Raw genomic sequence first — 16,592 nt, 5'->3', positions numbered from 1 at the left:
GAGCAATAGTAGAAGTACTCGACTCAAAAGTATGGAATTTCCCATCATCGCTGGAGGAATGGCAGGTTATCGCTCACAAATTCGATACTTTATGGAATTTTCCTCATTGCATCGGTGCGCTGGATGGGAAACACATCAATTTTCGTCCCCCTCGAAGTGACGGATCGATTTACCGTAATTATAAGGGAAAAGACAGCATTGTGCTTCTGGGTCTTGTCGATGCTGAATACAGATTTTTGTTCGTTGACGTCGGAAGAAATGGACATATGCACGATTCTGCTGTTTTGCGTGAGAGCCCATTATGGACTAAGATCAACGATGGAACGTTGAACTTACCTGCTCCATGTGAAATTCCAGGCTTTTGTTACAAATTACCGTACGTGATTGTCGGTAACGACGCATTTGCCTTGAAACCTAATTTGTTAAAGCCGTATCCGGATAGAAACTTGACACTTGACAAAAGAATATTCAACTACAGATTGAGCCGTGCTCGCAGAACTGTTGAAAACGCTTTTGGCATACTGGCAAACAGATGGCGCGTTTTACTTTCTACGATATCTCTCTCCGTTCAAAAAGTAGAGAGAATAACTTACGCGTGTGTGCTTTTACATAATTATTTAATCAATAAATCTAACAATGATTCCAGTCAATGGTACGTACCGCATAATTACAGAATCTCAACCCGCGTTGATAGTAATTGTAATGCAGTACAATTATCCGAAGGTCAGAATGCCTCCCTATATCTGAGAAATAACCGAAGCAGTAACGAAGTTCTAGAGATACGAGATAAATTTTGTGAATACTTTAATACTACAGGCATAGTGCCATTTCAATATACCGCTATTGAACGAGGTAACTATTAGTCGTTGCTCTGCGAGCAAGTTCATAGTATTTATTCATTTATTAATTTATTTACTAGCACTGCGGCCGCGGCTTGTATTTGTATTTGACAGTATTTGTACAATGTTTATACAGAAATAAATAAATGCCATTACTGGTTTTATATTATTCGAATTTTGTTTGTGTACGAAAGACTTTTGAAAATATCTCTTTGACTAAGCAGCATCGACAATTGAAAAAAGAATCCCTCCAAAATTACACAGATTCTCGAGTTTTTGGATATTCGCCGAGGACTTCTGGGAAATTTCGAGAAATTCCGGAGAGTGTGAATGGCCAGAGTGTCGTTCGAAGTGCAAGCGACGAAGGGAACGATTATATTTTTTTACGACTTTTTCTCAACGATTATCGAAGCTGGTGTCAGAGAGAAAAGTTCGACCGAGAAAAATCCATAGTTCCTGAGAACTGTGAACTGTAGTTAATTTTTGTTCCTTCATCGATCTTGCCGCTTCACATTGACCTTAATTTTAGCAATTGGAGTAATTTTTAATGCTTACAATTATACATAAAGAATGACGTGAAATATTAAACATAAATAACGAAATGAAAAAACAAACAGGAGACTTATGGAATGGAATTTTTATAAAAGAAAATGAAAATCAAGATTTTTTGGTTGTCGGTGATGTCAAAACAGGTTGGTGTACTCTTTTTCTGTCACTTTCTAACCAGAATTTATTCCCCCTCGATCGAACAAGATTTTACATCGAAGAAATTGTCATGATTGTTTTTTTTCGATTTTTGAATTTTGAAAATTTAAGGAAAACGTGGAAAACAAAAATTTCCTTCGTTCATCATTTTTTTCTGGTTTGTTTGTCGATTTTTGAAAATTGAAAATTTAAGGAACACATGAAAAATGGAAATTTCTCATTTATCATTCCCTTCAGGCTGCTTAAAAGTTTTTTTTGCTTTTCTACGGAGATAAAGGCACGATAGGGTGTTTTTTTCGACTTTTGAATTTTGAAAAGGAACACGTGGAAAATAAAAATTTCTCGTTCGTCGTTTTTTTATCAGGTTTTTAAAAATAGTATTTTGCTACGCGCAAGAAAACCATCACGAAAAATAGCACACGTTCTATCACCGAAATCCAGCACGCGACCACGCTTCAGAGCCATCAGAGGCGCCACTTTCTAGCAGCGCTCCCAGCAGAGCAGCCATCCTAGTACCCCGCATGCGATCTATCAGCAAAACAAGCCCCGTGTGCAGCGGGCTTTACATACAGGTCTTGCACGCAACTGAAATTTGAGTGGTGGGGGTAGCCGCGTTATTGTCCAGATTTTTTTTGCTACTACTGGCCACTACGCAGCGCTGTTAGTTATTCATAGCATATGAGTGACATTCAACGTAAGGTTATCTGTGTATGAGTATCAAAAAGATTGGTTAGGGTTCCGCCAAATAATAATAATAAGCTTATGAATAACTCGTAGCACCGCTCTTGTGGCCACAAGTTGTACTTTTGTTTCGAACGTGAACTGACAACCCCTCACCACGTTCGTTGAAAGACCTATATGAAAGACCGTGGCACTGACAAACGCCGTGACGCGCCGGTAAGGACAATTGCAGGGACAATTCCGTTGCGTCATAGACAAAAAGAAGCACAGTACGGCAAACGTAGGTCGGAATCTTGCTTAAGGAGGTATACATCAGTATGCATGTTTCTCTCTGATGCAGAGAGAATCTGATGCATGGTGCCTGCCCTCTGATACATATATGCCTCTGACGATACTCTTTACGAACACGCGGTGTTTTGTTTTGTTTAGTTTCTGCATGCAGAGGGGGCGAGATGTTGAATGAGCGTAAGGAAAGTATATGTGGGGAATTTCTCCTGAAATGCAGAACGCGATTGGCGGCCTCGAACGAAAGATTGCTTCGGATAAGAGTCAGGTGGACAGGGGGCCAATGAAAGTAAACGCTTGAGCCGAAATAGCCATGGTTTAAACTTGCGTGGAGATCAAGCATAACTATTATTATGGAGCTCTGAACCTATCCTAACGGGAACGCGCCGCCTACAACCGCTACATGGCAACTCTGGCGTCGTCTAGCATATCAGTCTTCGCACTTTACCAAACGTGAGATGCCATAATATCGGCGACCAACAAATCTTACGTAAACTTTGGCAGCAGGCGGGCAGGCGATGAATTTTAACGTACACGTATATAAATTCATCGACCTTGAATGCAACCGACGCCATCTAAAGCTCCGCATATAGTTCACAATTATATACGTGATTCGTGTGTGTTTTGTGTTCTATAGACTAGCGGGCGCATGTGTGCGTGTGTATTTTTTCTTTCCCATCATTTTCTCGTGTAGTGTGAAATAATAATTATGATACTTCTTCATCGCACCAAAACGGATTATAATCGTCATTCCCGCGAAACAACGCCGACCGCATAGTCTACAAGTGTTAATATGATTCAAGTGTGCTGGACGGTTTTGGGCTGTGTCAAACAATAATAGTAACCGCTCATCATCAGCACCGCTAATTTATAATGATAATAACTGTATTATAATGGAGAGTTGTATGCAAACACGAACGTAAAGACTATAGATAACGAGAAAAGCGGCCGTTACTGCTGTGCTGACAGCACGGTAAGCAAACTCTGCAGCAGTTAAGATTCCCGGATGTCGGCAAGAGGCGCTATTTCCTTCTGTTATGCACAGTTAACTCCATTTTCTCAGACCCATGTTTATATTTACGGCACAAGCTTGACTCTCCGCCGCTTCTGCATTCTGTTACATTAACATCTATCAACCAATCCGTTAATCTAGCACCCGTATATCAAACCCCGCTATGCGACACGCTCTTCACTATCTTTACCACATTGCACAATCGGCGTCAAACGTCTTTTTTTCTATTAAACTTTCTCCATGCCCGGAATCTTAGATTCAACTCACTTCAACACTCTCAAGAGATGCATAGAAAAATCGAATTTCTTCAAAATAAGCCGTTGCTGCATTCATTTTTTTAAATTGCCACTTCCATACCAAAACAAAATATCGTTATTATTATAAACTTTACAATTTAGGTCTTAAAAGCAACGATAAATCGCACATTTCATACTCATTGTGCGTCCAATTTTGAAACATTGTAAGTCATCCGTTATAATAAGGCAACTCGTCGTTATCATGGAATAAAACATGATAAAGTTATATTTTTGCACAGTGTTACAGGAGAACGTATAAAGTGCAATAGAAAAGATGAGTGCTTCGGCAGTAAAATCCTCGATGCAAGGACCGTCAATGCAGGCAACGCCATCGTCAACACATTCCATCATCCCAATGAACATGATGGCGCAAAAAGTGGTAACCAGTACCAACACGGGGTCTGAGGCGAATCTGGTAAAGCCGCTGCCAACCGCCACGCTAAGCTATGCAAACCTGCAGCCACCACCAAGCCAGCCACTGAGCTTGGTTCAGGATCACAAACCTTTGCCTCAACCGACTCTGCCTCTTCGCATAAGTGAAAAGGAACAGGCAGACGCAGAAAAGACTATCCTGAATGGCACAGAGCCACAGAAATCTGTAATTTCTGAAGAGAGTGACTCTGTCAAAAAACAAAGTGAAGCGAACCAGCAAAACAATAATCTGAACACCGAAAATGCACCGCAGTCTACGCCACAACCGTGTCCAGACCCTATTCCTGAATCAGCGGTAACGTCCAGCGACATGCCAAGTGCGTAGATCAAGAGCTTCGTTTTCTTTACCGTTTGCATTGGAGTAACAGAAAATCGAGAATGAATCAGCTGAACCATCTGAGTCGAAAGTTTAAAACTAAAATCTATGTGAACAAATTTCCAGCTATTTTATTTACGCCAATAATAATCAACATAAATGAAACAACTATTATGCAATGAAGTTGATTCAAGAAAATTCAAATAACTCAAGCTGAAGAATCAACCATTTGAGAAAACGTTTTGTAACAAAAAAACGTTCAAAATGATGAAATTTTTAGTATTTTGCTCAGAGTTCAGATTTCCAGGGATTGACGAAAAAAAAGTTCTACAAATAGTTATCTTCGATCTGGATCAAAATAAATTTCTATTGATACAGTATAACACATGGTCATCAGCAATTAAATTTGTATGTTACAACTTTATTATAACATAAGATTTCTTGATTGATTTTGAGGCAACATGTAGAGATCTGGTCAGTGAACAAACTAAGCCCAAAAATATTCAAATCGGATAAAAAACACCAAAGTATAATTATTTTGAACAAACTGATTACAATATTTCTACTGAAATTTTGATATCCTAGCTTATGTTAGTTGAATCCATTCAGAATTATTTGTGTAACATATAAGGTATATTGTTTTAATCATGTTCACCACCATTGGTGCAAATAACATTGCTGCAGTTTTTTTTTTTTTTTTGCTTTTCCTAAGTTTTTATTCAGATGGTTCTACCAATTCATCTTTAAAAACTCAATTGCCTTATTTCAGGTGAACAAGAGAGTCCACTGGTTAAGGTTGAAGAGACGAAGACGAGTTTGCGGAATGGTTCGAAAGAGCTCGAAGACACGCCAAGTAGTAACACACCTGTACAATCAAAAACAACCGTCGAAGGTGGCACAGAAACCCATCAGCGGTCGAGTAGCGTAGTTCCACCACAAGGTTCTAAGGCAACGCCAGAACTTCCGGTCATTACACACAGCCCACCAAAGGCAGATTTGCAACTTGAGACACTGCACAGAAATAGGAAAAGAAAACCTCGGGAACTTAAAGACCTCAATAGTTCTGCACTACCCTCGGATGCTCATGGAAAACCTAAGAGAAATCGCATCAGAACTCAGCCTTATCAAAGTCCACTACCAGAATTGGCCCTGATTGTTAAAACGCTCAACAAATCTCCTAGTTCGAAAGCTGCAGACGACAAACTTATTGTGTTTTATAAGTAAGTTGATGCATTCACGACGTTATAATACTTTGGTAAAGAATAATGATAGTAACTTGAGTTTGTTTTTGTGTTTCAGAAATGAATTTCTGGCTGTTAGGAATGCCGAAGGTAGCTTCTATGTTTGTCAAGCGATGCAAAATATCTATAAATCGAGCCGGCGGATTCGCATTCGTTGGTTATCGCAAGACAAAAATAACGGAGAGATTTACTCTCCAGATTTTTATGATTTTACAGGTAATGCAACATTTTCTTCTTTTCAGAGATAATCTCAGTATTTCACTATATTCACTATAAAAAATGAAAAGTGAAACGGTCGATGACTTTACTGAAAATTAAAGCATGATACTTTCATTAAGAATATTGGATGGCCAGCTGAAAGATGAATCAGTCTAAGCGTATATTAGAATCGCATCAAAAACATCAGAGTTCCCTCATTTTGAATGTTCTAATTATAAAACCTTTTCTGAAATTGTTGATATATTGGATTGTGTTATTTAAATCCACTCAGACTTCTGTCACGTCACATGCTTAAAACGAAACTGTAACATCTGGAAAAAAGAATTCTTATGAACACTGTTCAAATTAAAGTATAAATGGTACTACCTGAGGTTTTATGGCAGCTTTGAAAAAACGAGAACTAATGAGTTGTTACAGTTTGATTTCGGGTGTGTGACATGATAGGGATTGTTCACTATCAATAGCTAAATGTCACTGCTAGAGATTTTGTTAAACTACTTTTACTCTTTTCCCAATTTTCGATTCAAATAATACAATGATCCATCGCAAATCATTCTAATAGCAGGTTCTAATCTGTTTCAAACATAACATGTCTTATATTGTGTTGCAGAATTCGATTGTATATTAACAAACCTGAATTTGAATAAAGTAGATAAGAATAAATATCAATTAACTAAAATGGAACTATTACGAACGGAGAACATATTGAAGCGAGCCATAGATGTTGAGGCCGGTCTTTCCGAGAAGCCCAGAGTCACAGAGGAACACCCAGATGGATGTGAGTTAACATTTGAGACAATCACCTCAGTAATCTGTAAAAAAAACAATCACTGAAAACAGTAATATTACTCAGTCACTTCACTCCTCCTTTGCCGAGCATAGAATAGTCAACCCCCCAGGCCTGATTGTGTTTAAGATTCTTCTGTCAGTGGTCAGAGAATCCTAAATCATGGTCTAATCCACTTTTGATACCGAAATAACATTTCAGGAAAATTTTTGACTCCTAACTATGAATGTAGCAATGGGTTAATTAACTGGTGTGTAACTGGAATAGTAGTTTTAATATGACATTGAACTTTAACTGTGCAATTTTTATTTCAGTGGATCTGTCTCTCTTCAGAGACGAATCGCAGCTAAAAACAACGAAAAAAGGAAGCAAATTAAAACGTCGAACAAAGTATTCATCCAAAGCAGAGTCTACAGATACCGAAGATAATCCCGAAGATGAAGAAGACGAAAAAGTGCCTGCAAAACAGCCCATAGCAGCGAAAAAATTAACGGTCCCAAAAGTGGCGGCGGTTGCTAAAACGGTTAGTAAAGGAGGGTCAAACAACAGAGCGGAGCGCGCAGCAACTCGCAGTTCGCGAACCGCATTACCAACGACCATTGCGACCGCCGCCTTAAGTGCCAATAAAAAGAGACTTGATGACAAAAAACCGGAAACAAAAAAAATTGCAGCTAAATCCGAAATTAATAACTTGAATACATTGCCTAGGAAGCAGCCCAAGTCCTGCAGTAAGTTCAAAGATATTGATAATAATTATTATATTGGGGCATTCCATATCAAAAATCAATTTTTTCCTTCACGTTTTTCAATTTGGTTAAAATTTGTTTAGATGATGATGCATCTCTAAAATCTTGTATTTGTTTAAAAAAATTTTTATGGAATTACCATTAAGTTACAAGTGTGGTGCAAAATTTTTCAAAGTACTGCCTGTTTCAAATTTTCAAATAGACTTATCGCCTAAAAAATTGTCAGCAAAATTGAACATGGTGAAGGTAAAAATTGTAGAGTGGCTACTCATCTGGGAAACCTGGAAAACCTGAGATGTCAGAAAATTTTAATCGTGGTCACGGAAAAAAATAAAAATATATGTTTATTTAAATTAATTCTTTTTTAAAGAGACAAAGAGACTGAGAGAAAGATATAATGTGTTTCAATCAAACGTAGGAGTAGTAAAGTATCTGAACGAAATAGTCAATTGAAAATGTCATGGAAAAACTGCATTTTGGGTCCTGAAAAATCCAGAAATGTCATGAAATTTATTTTAGAAATAATTGTGGCCACCCTGAATTGGTTCATTGGGCATGGAATGTCCAAATACATACATTCCATGAAGTTTAAAGTCAGGCTTAGAAAAAAAAAATATTCAAATCGAGTCATATTGCTGAAATTTAGGTAATGGTAAATAATTTCTCACAACTTTCTCCATTTGCAGCTACAGCTTCAAACGTTGCTGGGACCATATCTTCGTTGAATACATTGGGCCGTCCGAAACGTGCCGGATCCAGTACTATTGGCATCGCATCGGCGTCGACTACTAGTGAACCATCGGCACGCAAGAAGCCGCGTAGTCGAGCATAAAAGTAGGTTTAACAATACATCACCCATTTAATTTTATTACTATTATATATAATACACAGTTTATAGTTTATATATAAATATAGACGATACACATGCAAGATAACATGTCTATAAATTTATTCTATTAGCTTTGGAGGTATGCGTAATAGATACGAGCAATTTGAACACTGAGATCAGGTATTCTCCGAACTAGAAAACGAGCGAATTAGCAAATAGATCTAGAAGTAAATATCAGACATGCAAAAATACTCTGGATACATGATATTGAATGTGCATCGTCCATAAAATATTAGATACATTATTCAGATTGGACAAAAAAAATTTATGTAATACGTAAGAATTTAGTACTAAAATATAATATACATATTATATAAGTTTACTGGTGTGTAATTGAAGAAAAAAAAACTAAAAAAAAAAAAACAAAAAAAAAACAAACAAACAAAAACACTTGTGTAACAATCTATTTTTGATGTTGTGTGAATCTATAAATAATTGGTTGGGTATAAAGAAACATTTCTACCACCAGCGCATGGTTATAAACTATAATGTACAAATAAACGTGTTTGGACTATGCATGTTATGTATAAAAAAAACCACAGATATACAACGTTTGGATACCTACAAAGAGACATGACCGAGTAACCGGAGCATATGAGCTAAATTAAGCCCGTTCAAATATTAGTACATCAATCTTGCTTACTGCACCATTTTTATTGCATGATTATCGTTAATTCTCACTACATGAATGAAATTTTAAATGCGCCAGAAAAACGTAACTCCACTGTCATTATTATCATTACTGTTACTATTATTATTATTATTATTTTGACTATTATTGTTGTTATTATTACTTTAGTTTGTTGCATAACCTAATATGGATGTGCAGATGAATAAATGCTGCGTATATATTATCTACCGAAAACAATGCGACACATCAGAAAAATTATATACATACACTATGCATACATATAATATTACCGCACATTATAAATATACATACATACATATGCATATATATATGTGCGTGCGTGTGTGTGTGTGATAAAAAAAAGTTAATAATAAATACAGGAAATTTATTTGCACAGTAAACATATTTTTATATATAAATTCTGAACAGAATTCCTGGTATATGTATAATGTATATACACATATATACATATATTATATGAATGAAATTCAAATCGTAGTTTGTAAGCATATTATAATTACTTCATATATAGGGGTGTTTTTTGGGTGTGGTGATTATTATTATTTTTAACTCCTATGAAATGGGATGACAAATTTGTCGGTCTTATACATTGCGTTTTATCAAATATTACTTGTAGAAAAACCTTAATTGATTGCGTATTAGAAAGAATCATTCTGCGAAATCCAAGTATTGAATATTTACAGAGTAACTAAAACGGAAATTCAAAAATTATGTTATAATATTGTAATTTCAATTATCTCTAACATATAAACATGAATTGTAAATAATAGAATAAATAAAAGTAAGCTATGTAAACTGTATGGCAAAAAACGCAATAGCGTGTATCATTCAAATACTGCAATTTTCTGAAGACACTAACTTTACAAAAAATAAAGTATCACACAATCAGCTTTGATGCGTCTGTAATTTCGTAAAACGTTTCAAATTTTTGTATAAACAAGACAAAAATTTTATCCACATACATGCAATTACACCCATATATACACATACATATATAGTGTTTAGTAATGAAACATGGAATGAATGTTGTATAGTAGGTAATAATTTATCAAAATTACACCGAAATATTGAAGTCAAGTATATGTATTACATATAATTATTACCTTTTGTAAGGCTTGCTAAATAAAATAAGTAAAAATATTCAAAAAATATTGAAAAAAAAGTAATATATCAAATTACTAAAACGGATTTGATTTGTAAACAGCCAAACATTTGTGTTATTTGAACAGAACGCATTATGATATGATCTACACAATCAATTGTATGGTGAAGTTATTCATTATTTACACCAATTTTTTATCACAGTTGACATTTAGCCAATCGTTTCACTATAATATGTATTTTATTTAGCCAAAACTATTTACTGAATTTCATAGAAGCGGAAAACAACGAAGAGATGCAAAATTTGCTAAATCTATGTTAAACGCGCGACTTGTGACAGTGTATTGGAGAAACTCCTGATACTGGTATTAAATTCACACAGCATCAATAGTTTACTAGACAAAGAGGAAAAAATTTATTCGTAATGTGACAAACAAGCCCGCAAGTCGAGAATTTAAAATCCCAATTCTGTATCGCATAACGTAAAGTTCTGCAGCTCAAGATTGGATTTCAGGGGAGAAAGAAATTAGAAAATGTTTAAACTATAAATGAATTAATTAGGCTAGTATATACATATAGTTGGGTGAGATAAATATAAGAACGAAACATTCTGTATAAAAATTATAATGTTTATTCGTTAAAATTTTTATTACGAAATAACATAGAGATACGATCTCGGATTATTATAGTTTCAATGCCAAAATTAAACACTACAAAATGAAACAAAGTTCTCATCAACATTTTCTCATATGTATACCCCATACTTCTAAACAAATTTCAAGCCACTGATATACAAGTATTGATCAGATGAGGGATTAATTAATTGCTAGCTACGCTCGGTGTGAGAAAGTGTACTAGCATGACTTGCACCGAAGATGAATCGCCCATCCATTTTTTTGTATAACTTTCGAACAAAAAACTCAGTGAGTAAGACGTAATTTCGATATCTTAATTGTTATTATATTCGTTTCCTAGCTTCGTTCAAACTCAAATTCTCCATACTCACGAGTAATTTTAAAATTAGTTCCTATATACTTCATCGGCAACATAAGCGTCCTGTTCAGCATCGCTTCGTTGGGTAACGATAGGTAAGGACTGTCAATCTCATTTACCGACGCTGGTACGAAATTTTATAAAACACCGGCAAGCCGGTCATTGCCGAAAACTGCAATATCGCTCAGTCCGTTCACCCCTCCATAGCTTGGCCGGGCGCGAAACTGACAACAGCGCCGAATCGGCCGTATTTGCCCCAACCAATGGGCATTTTCCCCTGTCTACGCCAATGATTTAGCTAATCATAAGATTCCGTGGCTACGCCATAGCACAAAATCAACCAATCGATTCAAATCACCCTACGGAGAATCACTCTATCGCTAGGGACCGTAAACAACGGTTTACTCAGTCGTTGACTGAAGAATATAAAAACAGTTGCCCTAATGGGTTTTGGTGTGACAACCGAAAATCGTCGTGCACTTGCGCCCCCTGAGATGTTCCAACGGTAGAGTTGAGAACTTATTGCAGAACATCAGAGAGTTACCCATTTCGACATGATGCTGGCTGCATTCACCTTCCAGGTAACGGACCTGGAGCGCAGGAATCATCGAGCGCTTGTCCTGGAAGTCAAGTTCCTGCAGTTAGTGGACCTTGAGCGCAGAAACTAGGGAGCGCTTCTCCTGGAAGTCGAGTTTCACCAGGTAGCGGACCTAGAGCGTAAAAACTACGTAGCGCTTGTCCTGGAACTCGAGTTGCACCAGGAAGCGGACCCGGAGTGCAGGATCCAGGAGGTAGAGAACCCGGCACTCAAAATCTGCGGAGCGCGATTCTCATACGTCCGCTCTATTGCGCGGTCGTTTCCAGATTGAGGAATTCGGTCAACTGGTTTTAGATCGATGACGTCATAGTACGGGAGCTAGCAACGTCGGGAAAACAAGAATTTCAGGTCAGCTGATTTTTTTATAAGCCGTTCCTTTGGCTCTGTCGATCAGCGCCCGAACCATCTGGCCGCCGGTAGCGGTTGCGTTTACCTGTGCGCATCCTACCTGTACAGGTGATAATATCAATTTTTAAAATTATCTTATAAAGCTAAATTTTTTTTTTTATGAATTTTGATAGGTTTAACAAACATACTTATCATATTGCCAGACATTTTTATCATTGTTAATAACGCGCCATACGCCATTGTTCATTGAAAAAAAAAAAAAAAATTCAAAGTATTTCAGTATGCCTATAATTTTGATATGTTGCTCTATTACTATCAAAAATCTTAAAATTAATTTGCCAGACAATAATTCCATTGTTTAATAATAAGCCAGACTGATAAAACTCTGAAAAGTATTCCTGTATCATCCTACTAGCCAGAGAGAGACAGTTGCGCAATAGATGGTTAAGAAAGAGACGAGAAACTATTAAATTAGTACGAGTTCACGACAGTAACATTTAAGCATTAACAAAGAACGAATAAAATTAGAATTCCAGTACATTACAGAAGAGGGAATAAAAAAATTTTATTTTTGAAAGTTCAAGCTTTTCATTTTTTATTTAGATTTTTCTGATTACCACACGCAAGTTACAAATAATTATGGTTTTTCTCAATCAATAATAGTGTCGCAAAAAAATGATGCGTCCGTCACTGTCCAAGCGTCCGTACTTGCGGACAACTACAAGCGCCCGTCAGACGCACAATACCACGCTATCTTACGCAGAGCGAGTGCAGTCGCTCGTAAAAACAAATGCTTAAAAAATTATAACATAATGTTGGGTTACCATGGTCACTGTTCGTCCATAACGAGCGTCAAATGTTGGGTTACCATGGTCACCGCTCGTACAGAGCGAGCGTCAGGCGTTGGGTGACTATAGTCACCGATCGGGCCGAAAGGGTTAAACAATGGAATTATTGTCTGGCAAATTAATTTTAAGATTTTTGATAGTAATAGAGCAACATATCAAAATTACAGGCATACTGAAATACTTTGAATTTTTTTTTTTTTTTTCAATAAACAATAGCGTATGGCGCGTTATTAACAATGATAAAAATGTCTGGTAATATGATAAGTATGTTTGTTAAACCTATCAAAACTCATAAAAAACAAAAATTAGCTTTATAAAATAATTTTAAAAATTGATATTATCACCTGTACAGGTAGGATGCGCACAGGTAAACGCAACCGCTACCGGCGGCCAGATGGTTCGGGCGCTGATCGACAGAGCCAAAGGAACGGCTTATAAAAAAATCAGCTGACCTGAAATTCTCTCTCGAAAACGTTGCTAGCTCCTAGACTATCAGGAGAAAAAAATTTTGGGTGACGTCACTTTCTGAACATCCGAAGATTCGAACATCCAAACTTTGGTTTCGAATTTTCATACTATGTATGATGTATGATTACGTATGATGTATGATGTATGATGTATGATGATATGATATGATGTATAATGATTTTAGTTTTTACTCTTCAGACAAGAAAGCTAGGCCCTTCGATGGTCAGCCGTTGACTCAAGATATATTCTTCAGTTAACGGTTCTGCTAATAATGCTGCCGTTCTGCGACAGTTGGATGATAAAAATTTTTGCTCGTACCTTTCTGATGTGTGTTAAAATTCAATTGACGTTTTAGGAAGCTTCGTTCTACATATATCTCCCTATCAAAAAATAATCGCCGACAATCACCTTTTGAGGTCTTTAAATCACGACATTGCGTTAAATACTGTCTCATATATGGAGCATCCATTTCATCTCGATCAAAATTAGCGCATCCGTGATGTATTACAGTTACTCTGAATTTTTTTCCACACGAACACTTTTCGAAAAACATTCCTTCTTCTCTACCCAACGTAGATACTTCACTTGCGACTAGCTGAAACAGCGTTAAGGCTGACGCCGACTAGACCGCGGCGGACGGCGGCGGACGGCGGCGAAATTTTCGCTCATACAGTTATCCATATAGGTGTTCACACTAGACGGCGGCGGACCGCGGCGGACCGCGGCGGACCGCGGCAATTTTTCGCGAGTTCCAGGTTGGGAATATTTCGGCGGTGCGCCGCGCACCGCCGCGCATCGCCGTCGTCTAGTGTGAACACCCGACCGATGCCGAAATTCATCCCAAGTATAAAAATAGGGAAACCTGCGTTACTTTGATGTAAATGGTTATGGTTTACAAGGATTCTTTTCATTCTCTCCGCTGTTCTTGCGAAAAATAAATGTATTCATTTTTACATCTTAAATAAATCCTACGGATATTAAATAAATGTTACGCAAGTAATTACTTCATTTTTAAAGAAATTTAAGTAAATGTGAGTTTTAGAACAACAAGTTATGATCAACGGATTATTTTATGTAAAAAATTAATTTTTTTCTCATTGTTCGGGTATGATGCTGATTTCATGAAGACTGTTTTTTATTTTGCGTATTAATTTTTATGCATAAGAAATGAGAGAGTATATTTTGAGCTAAAATTTATTTCATTTTTACTATACATATATTATATGTATAATAGGGTGTTTCAAAATAAAAAAATTTACGATTTTCCAACGAGCCACACCCGAAATAGTTTAGGTAGAAACAAAAATTCTGGCGAAAGATGAGCATTGTCGGTTGATTTTTAATCCTTTTTTCCTTTTTATCGAATTTATGATGGACAATTGTTAGTAATTTTTTTTCGTGTTAAACACTTCTTCATCTGAGCTATCCATAATGAGTAATCAAGAAGTAGTGGCAAATATGCATGATTATTTATTGTATGCCCATGACGACTGAGACAAATCGTGGTCATCAGATAATTGATAAATATCTCTTTTTCGTAGAAACAGTATCGGCGGGTGGTCACGCGACTATAGTGGGCGCATCTCACGGTAACTGCGCCGCGGTGCAGTGGGCGTCAGCCTTAACTTTTGAAATGTCCTACCATTTCCGAACACCTCCAACCATCCTATTTACCTATATTACTAGATTAGCTATTATATGAAAAGAGAAGAATTATTCACTTCGAAATGGGATTCTATTCGACGCGCGCTCGATGTATTCCATAACATTAGTATTCATAATTATTTCAACAACTTTTCATTTGCTCTCTCGATCTTGAATTTTCGTAGGCATATAACCAAAACGCTGTTCTAGCTAGTCGAGAGTGAAGTATCTACGTTGGGTAGAGAAGCAAAATTGTTTTTCGAAAAGTATTCGGATGGAAAAAAATTCAGAGTAACTGTAATACATCACGGATGCGCTAATTTTGAACGAGATGAAATGGATGCTTTGTATATGAGATAGTATTTAACGCTGCGTAGTGATTTAAAGACCTAAAAAGGTGATAGGAAGAGAAAGAACGAAGCTTCTTAACACTTCGAGTGTATTTTAACACACATTTGAAAGATACGAGCAAAATTTTTCATCATCCAACTGTCGCAGAACGGCAGCGTTATCGGCTGACCCGTTAAGTGAAGGATATATCTTCAGTCAACGGCTGACCATCGAAGGGCCTGGCCGCTTGAGTCTGGAATCGGCAGGACAGATAAAGTGTGTATTTCTTGTATGAAATGTGAACACTAGAATCATTATACATCATATCATATCATCATACATCATACATCATACATCGTACATCATACATCATACATCATACATCATACATCATACATCATCATACCTAGTATTACAGTTCGAAACCAAAGTTTGAATTTTCGGATGTTCGGAAAGTGACGTCACCAATCTAAAATCGGCTAGCCGAGTTCCTCAGTCTGGTAACAACCGCGCAGTAGAGCGGACGGTTGAGAGTCGCGCTCCGCAAACTTCGAGTACCGGGTTCTCAACCTCCCGGATCCCGCGCTTCGGGTCCGCTACGTATTTCGAGTACCGGGTTCTCAACCTCCCGGATCCCGCGCTTCGGGTCCGCTACGCGGTGAAACTCGACTTCCAGGATAAGCGCTCCGTGGTTCCTGGTTCATGTTTACAATAAATTATTTCAATTCGTTTTTCGCGCAAGCTGAAATTCAGTAGCTGTCAGTCCGCTAATAAAATTTCTCGACTTCCAGGATAATCGCTCCGTGGTTCCTGGTTCATGTTTACAATAAATTATTTCAATTCGTTTTTCGCGCAACCCCAAATTCGGTAGGTGTCAGTCCGCTAATAAAATTTCTTGACTTCCAGGATAAGCGCTCCGTGGTTCCTGGTTCATGTTTACAATAAATTATTTCAATTCGTTTTTCGCGCACGCCCAAATTCAGTAGCTGTCGGTGCGCTAATAAAATTTCTCGACTTCTAGGATAAGCGCTCCGTGGTTCCTGGTTCATGTTTACAATAAATTATTTCAATTCGTTTTTCGCGCAAGCCGAAATTCAGTAGCTGTCAGTCCGCTAATAAAATTTCTCGACTTCCAGGATAAGCGCTCCGTGGTTCCTGGTTC

General features: G+C 37.2%; 1 protein-coding gene across 2 annotated transcripts; it reads left to right on the top strand.

The window, feature by feature from the left end:
- The first annotated feature begins 2,818 nt into the window (after positions 1 to 2,818).
- Positions 2,819 to 8,565, top strand: LOC124297582 (uncharacterized). 2 transcript variants are annotated; one of them, XM_046748762.1, is made up of 7 exons: positions 2,819 to 3,483; positions 4,058 to 4,567; positions 5,336 to 5,786; positions 5,866 to 6,023; positions 6,637 to 6,804; positions 7,128 to 7,541; positions 8,246 to 8,565. In XM_046748762.1, the coding sequence occupies exons 2-7, from the start codon at positions 4,093 to 4,095 to the stop codon at positions 8,389 to 8,391; spliced, it is 1,812 nt and encodes a 603-aa protein (XP_046604718.1). In that variant the 5' UTR covers positions 2,819 to 3,483; positions 4,058 to 4,092; the 3' UTR covers positions 8,392 to 8,565. The 2 variants fall into 2 exon arrangements, with proteins under 2 accessions (XP_046604718.1, XP_046604719.1); XM_046748763.1 differs by lacking the exon at positions 2,819 to 3,483 and adding an exon at positions 3,588 to 3,982.
- Positions 8,566 to 16,592: the final 8,027 nt, after the last annotated feature.

This window comes from Neodiprion virginianus, chromosome 2, assembly GCF_021901495.1.
Source record: "Neodiprion virginianus isolate iyNeoVirg1 chromosome 2, iyNeoVirg1.1, whole genome shotgun sequence".
Taxonomy (NCBI): Eukaryota; Metazoa; Arthropoda; class Insecta; order Hymenoptera; family Diprionidae; genus Neodiprion; species Neodiprion virginianus.
Note: the sequence above shows the minus strand (reverse complement) of the source record. Positions and strands in the feature narration are given on the sequence as shown.

What these genes read in the sequence shown, in the direction of transcription:
- LOC124297582 (XM_046748762.1), top strand. Translation starts at nt 4,093, where the DNA reads ATGAGTGCTTCGGCAGTAAAATCCTCGATGCAAGGACCGTCAATGCAG. An exon ending in AACGTCCAGCGACATGCCAA is followed by an intron (nt 4,568 to 5,335) that starts GTGCGTAGATCA and finishes GCCTTATTTCAG; the next exon opens with GTGAACAAGAGAGTCCACTG. An exon ending in GAAGCAGCCCAAGTCCTGCA is followed by an intron (nt 7,542 to 8,245) that starts GTAAGTTCAAAG and finishes CTCCATTTGCAG; the next exon opens with CTACAGCTTCAAACGTTGCT.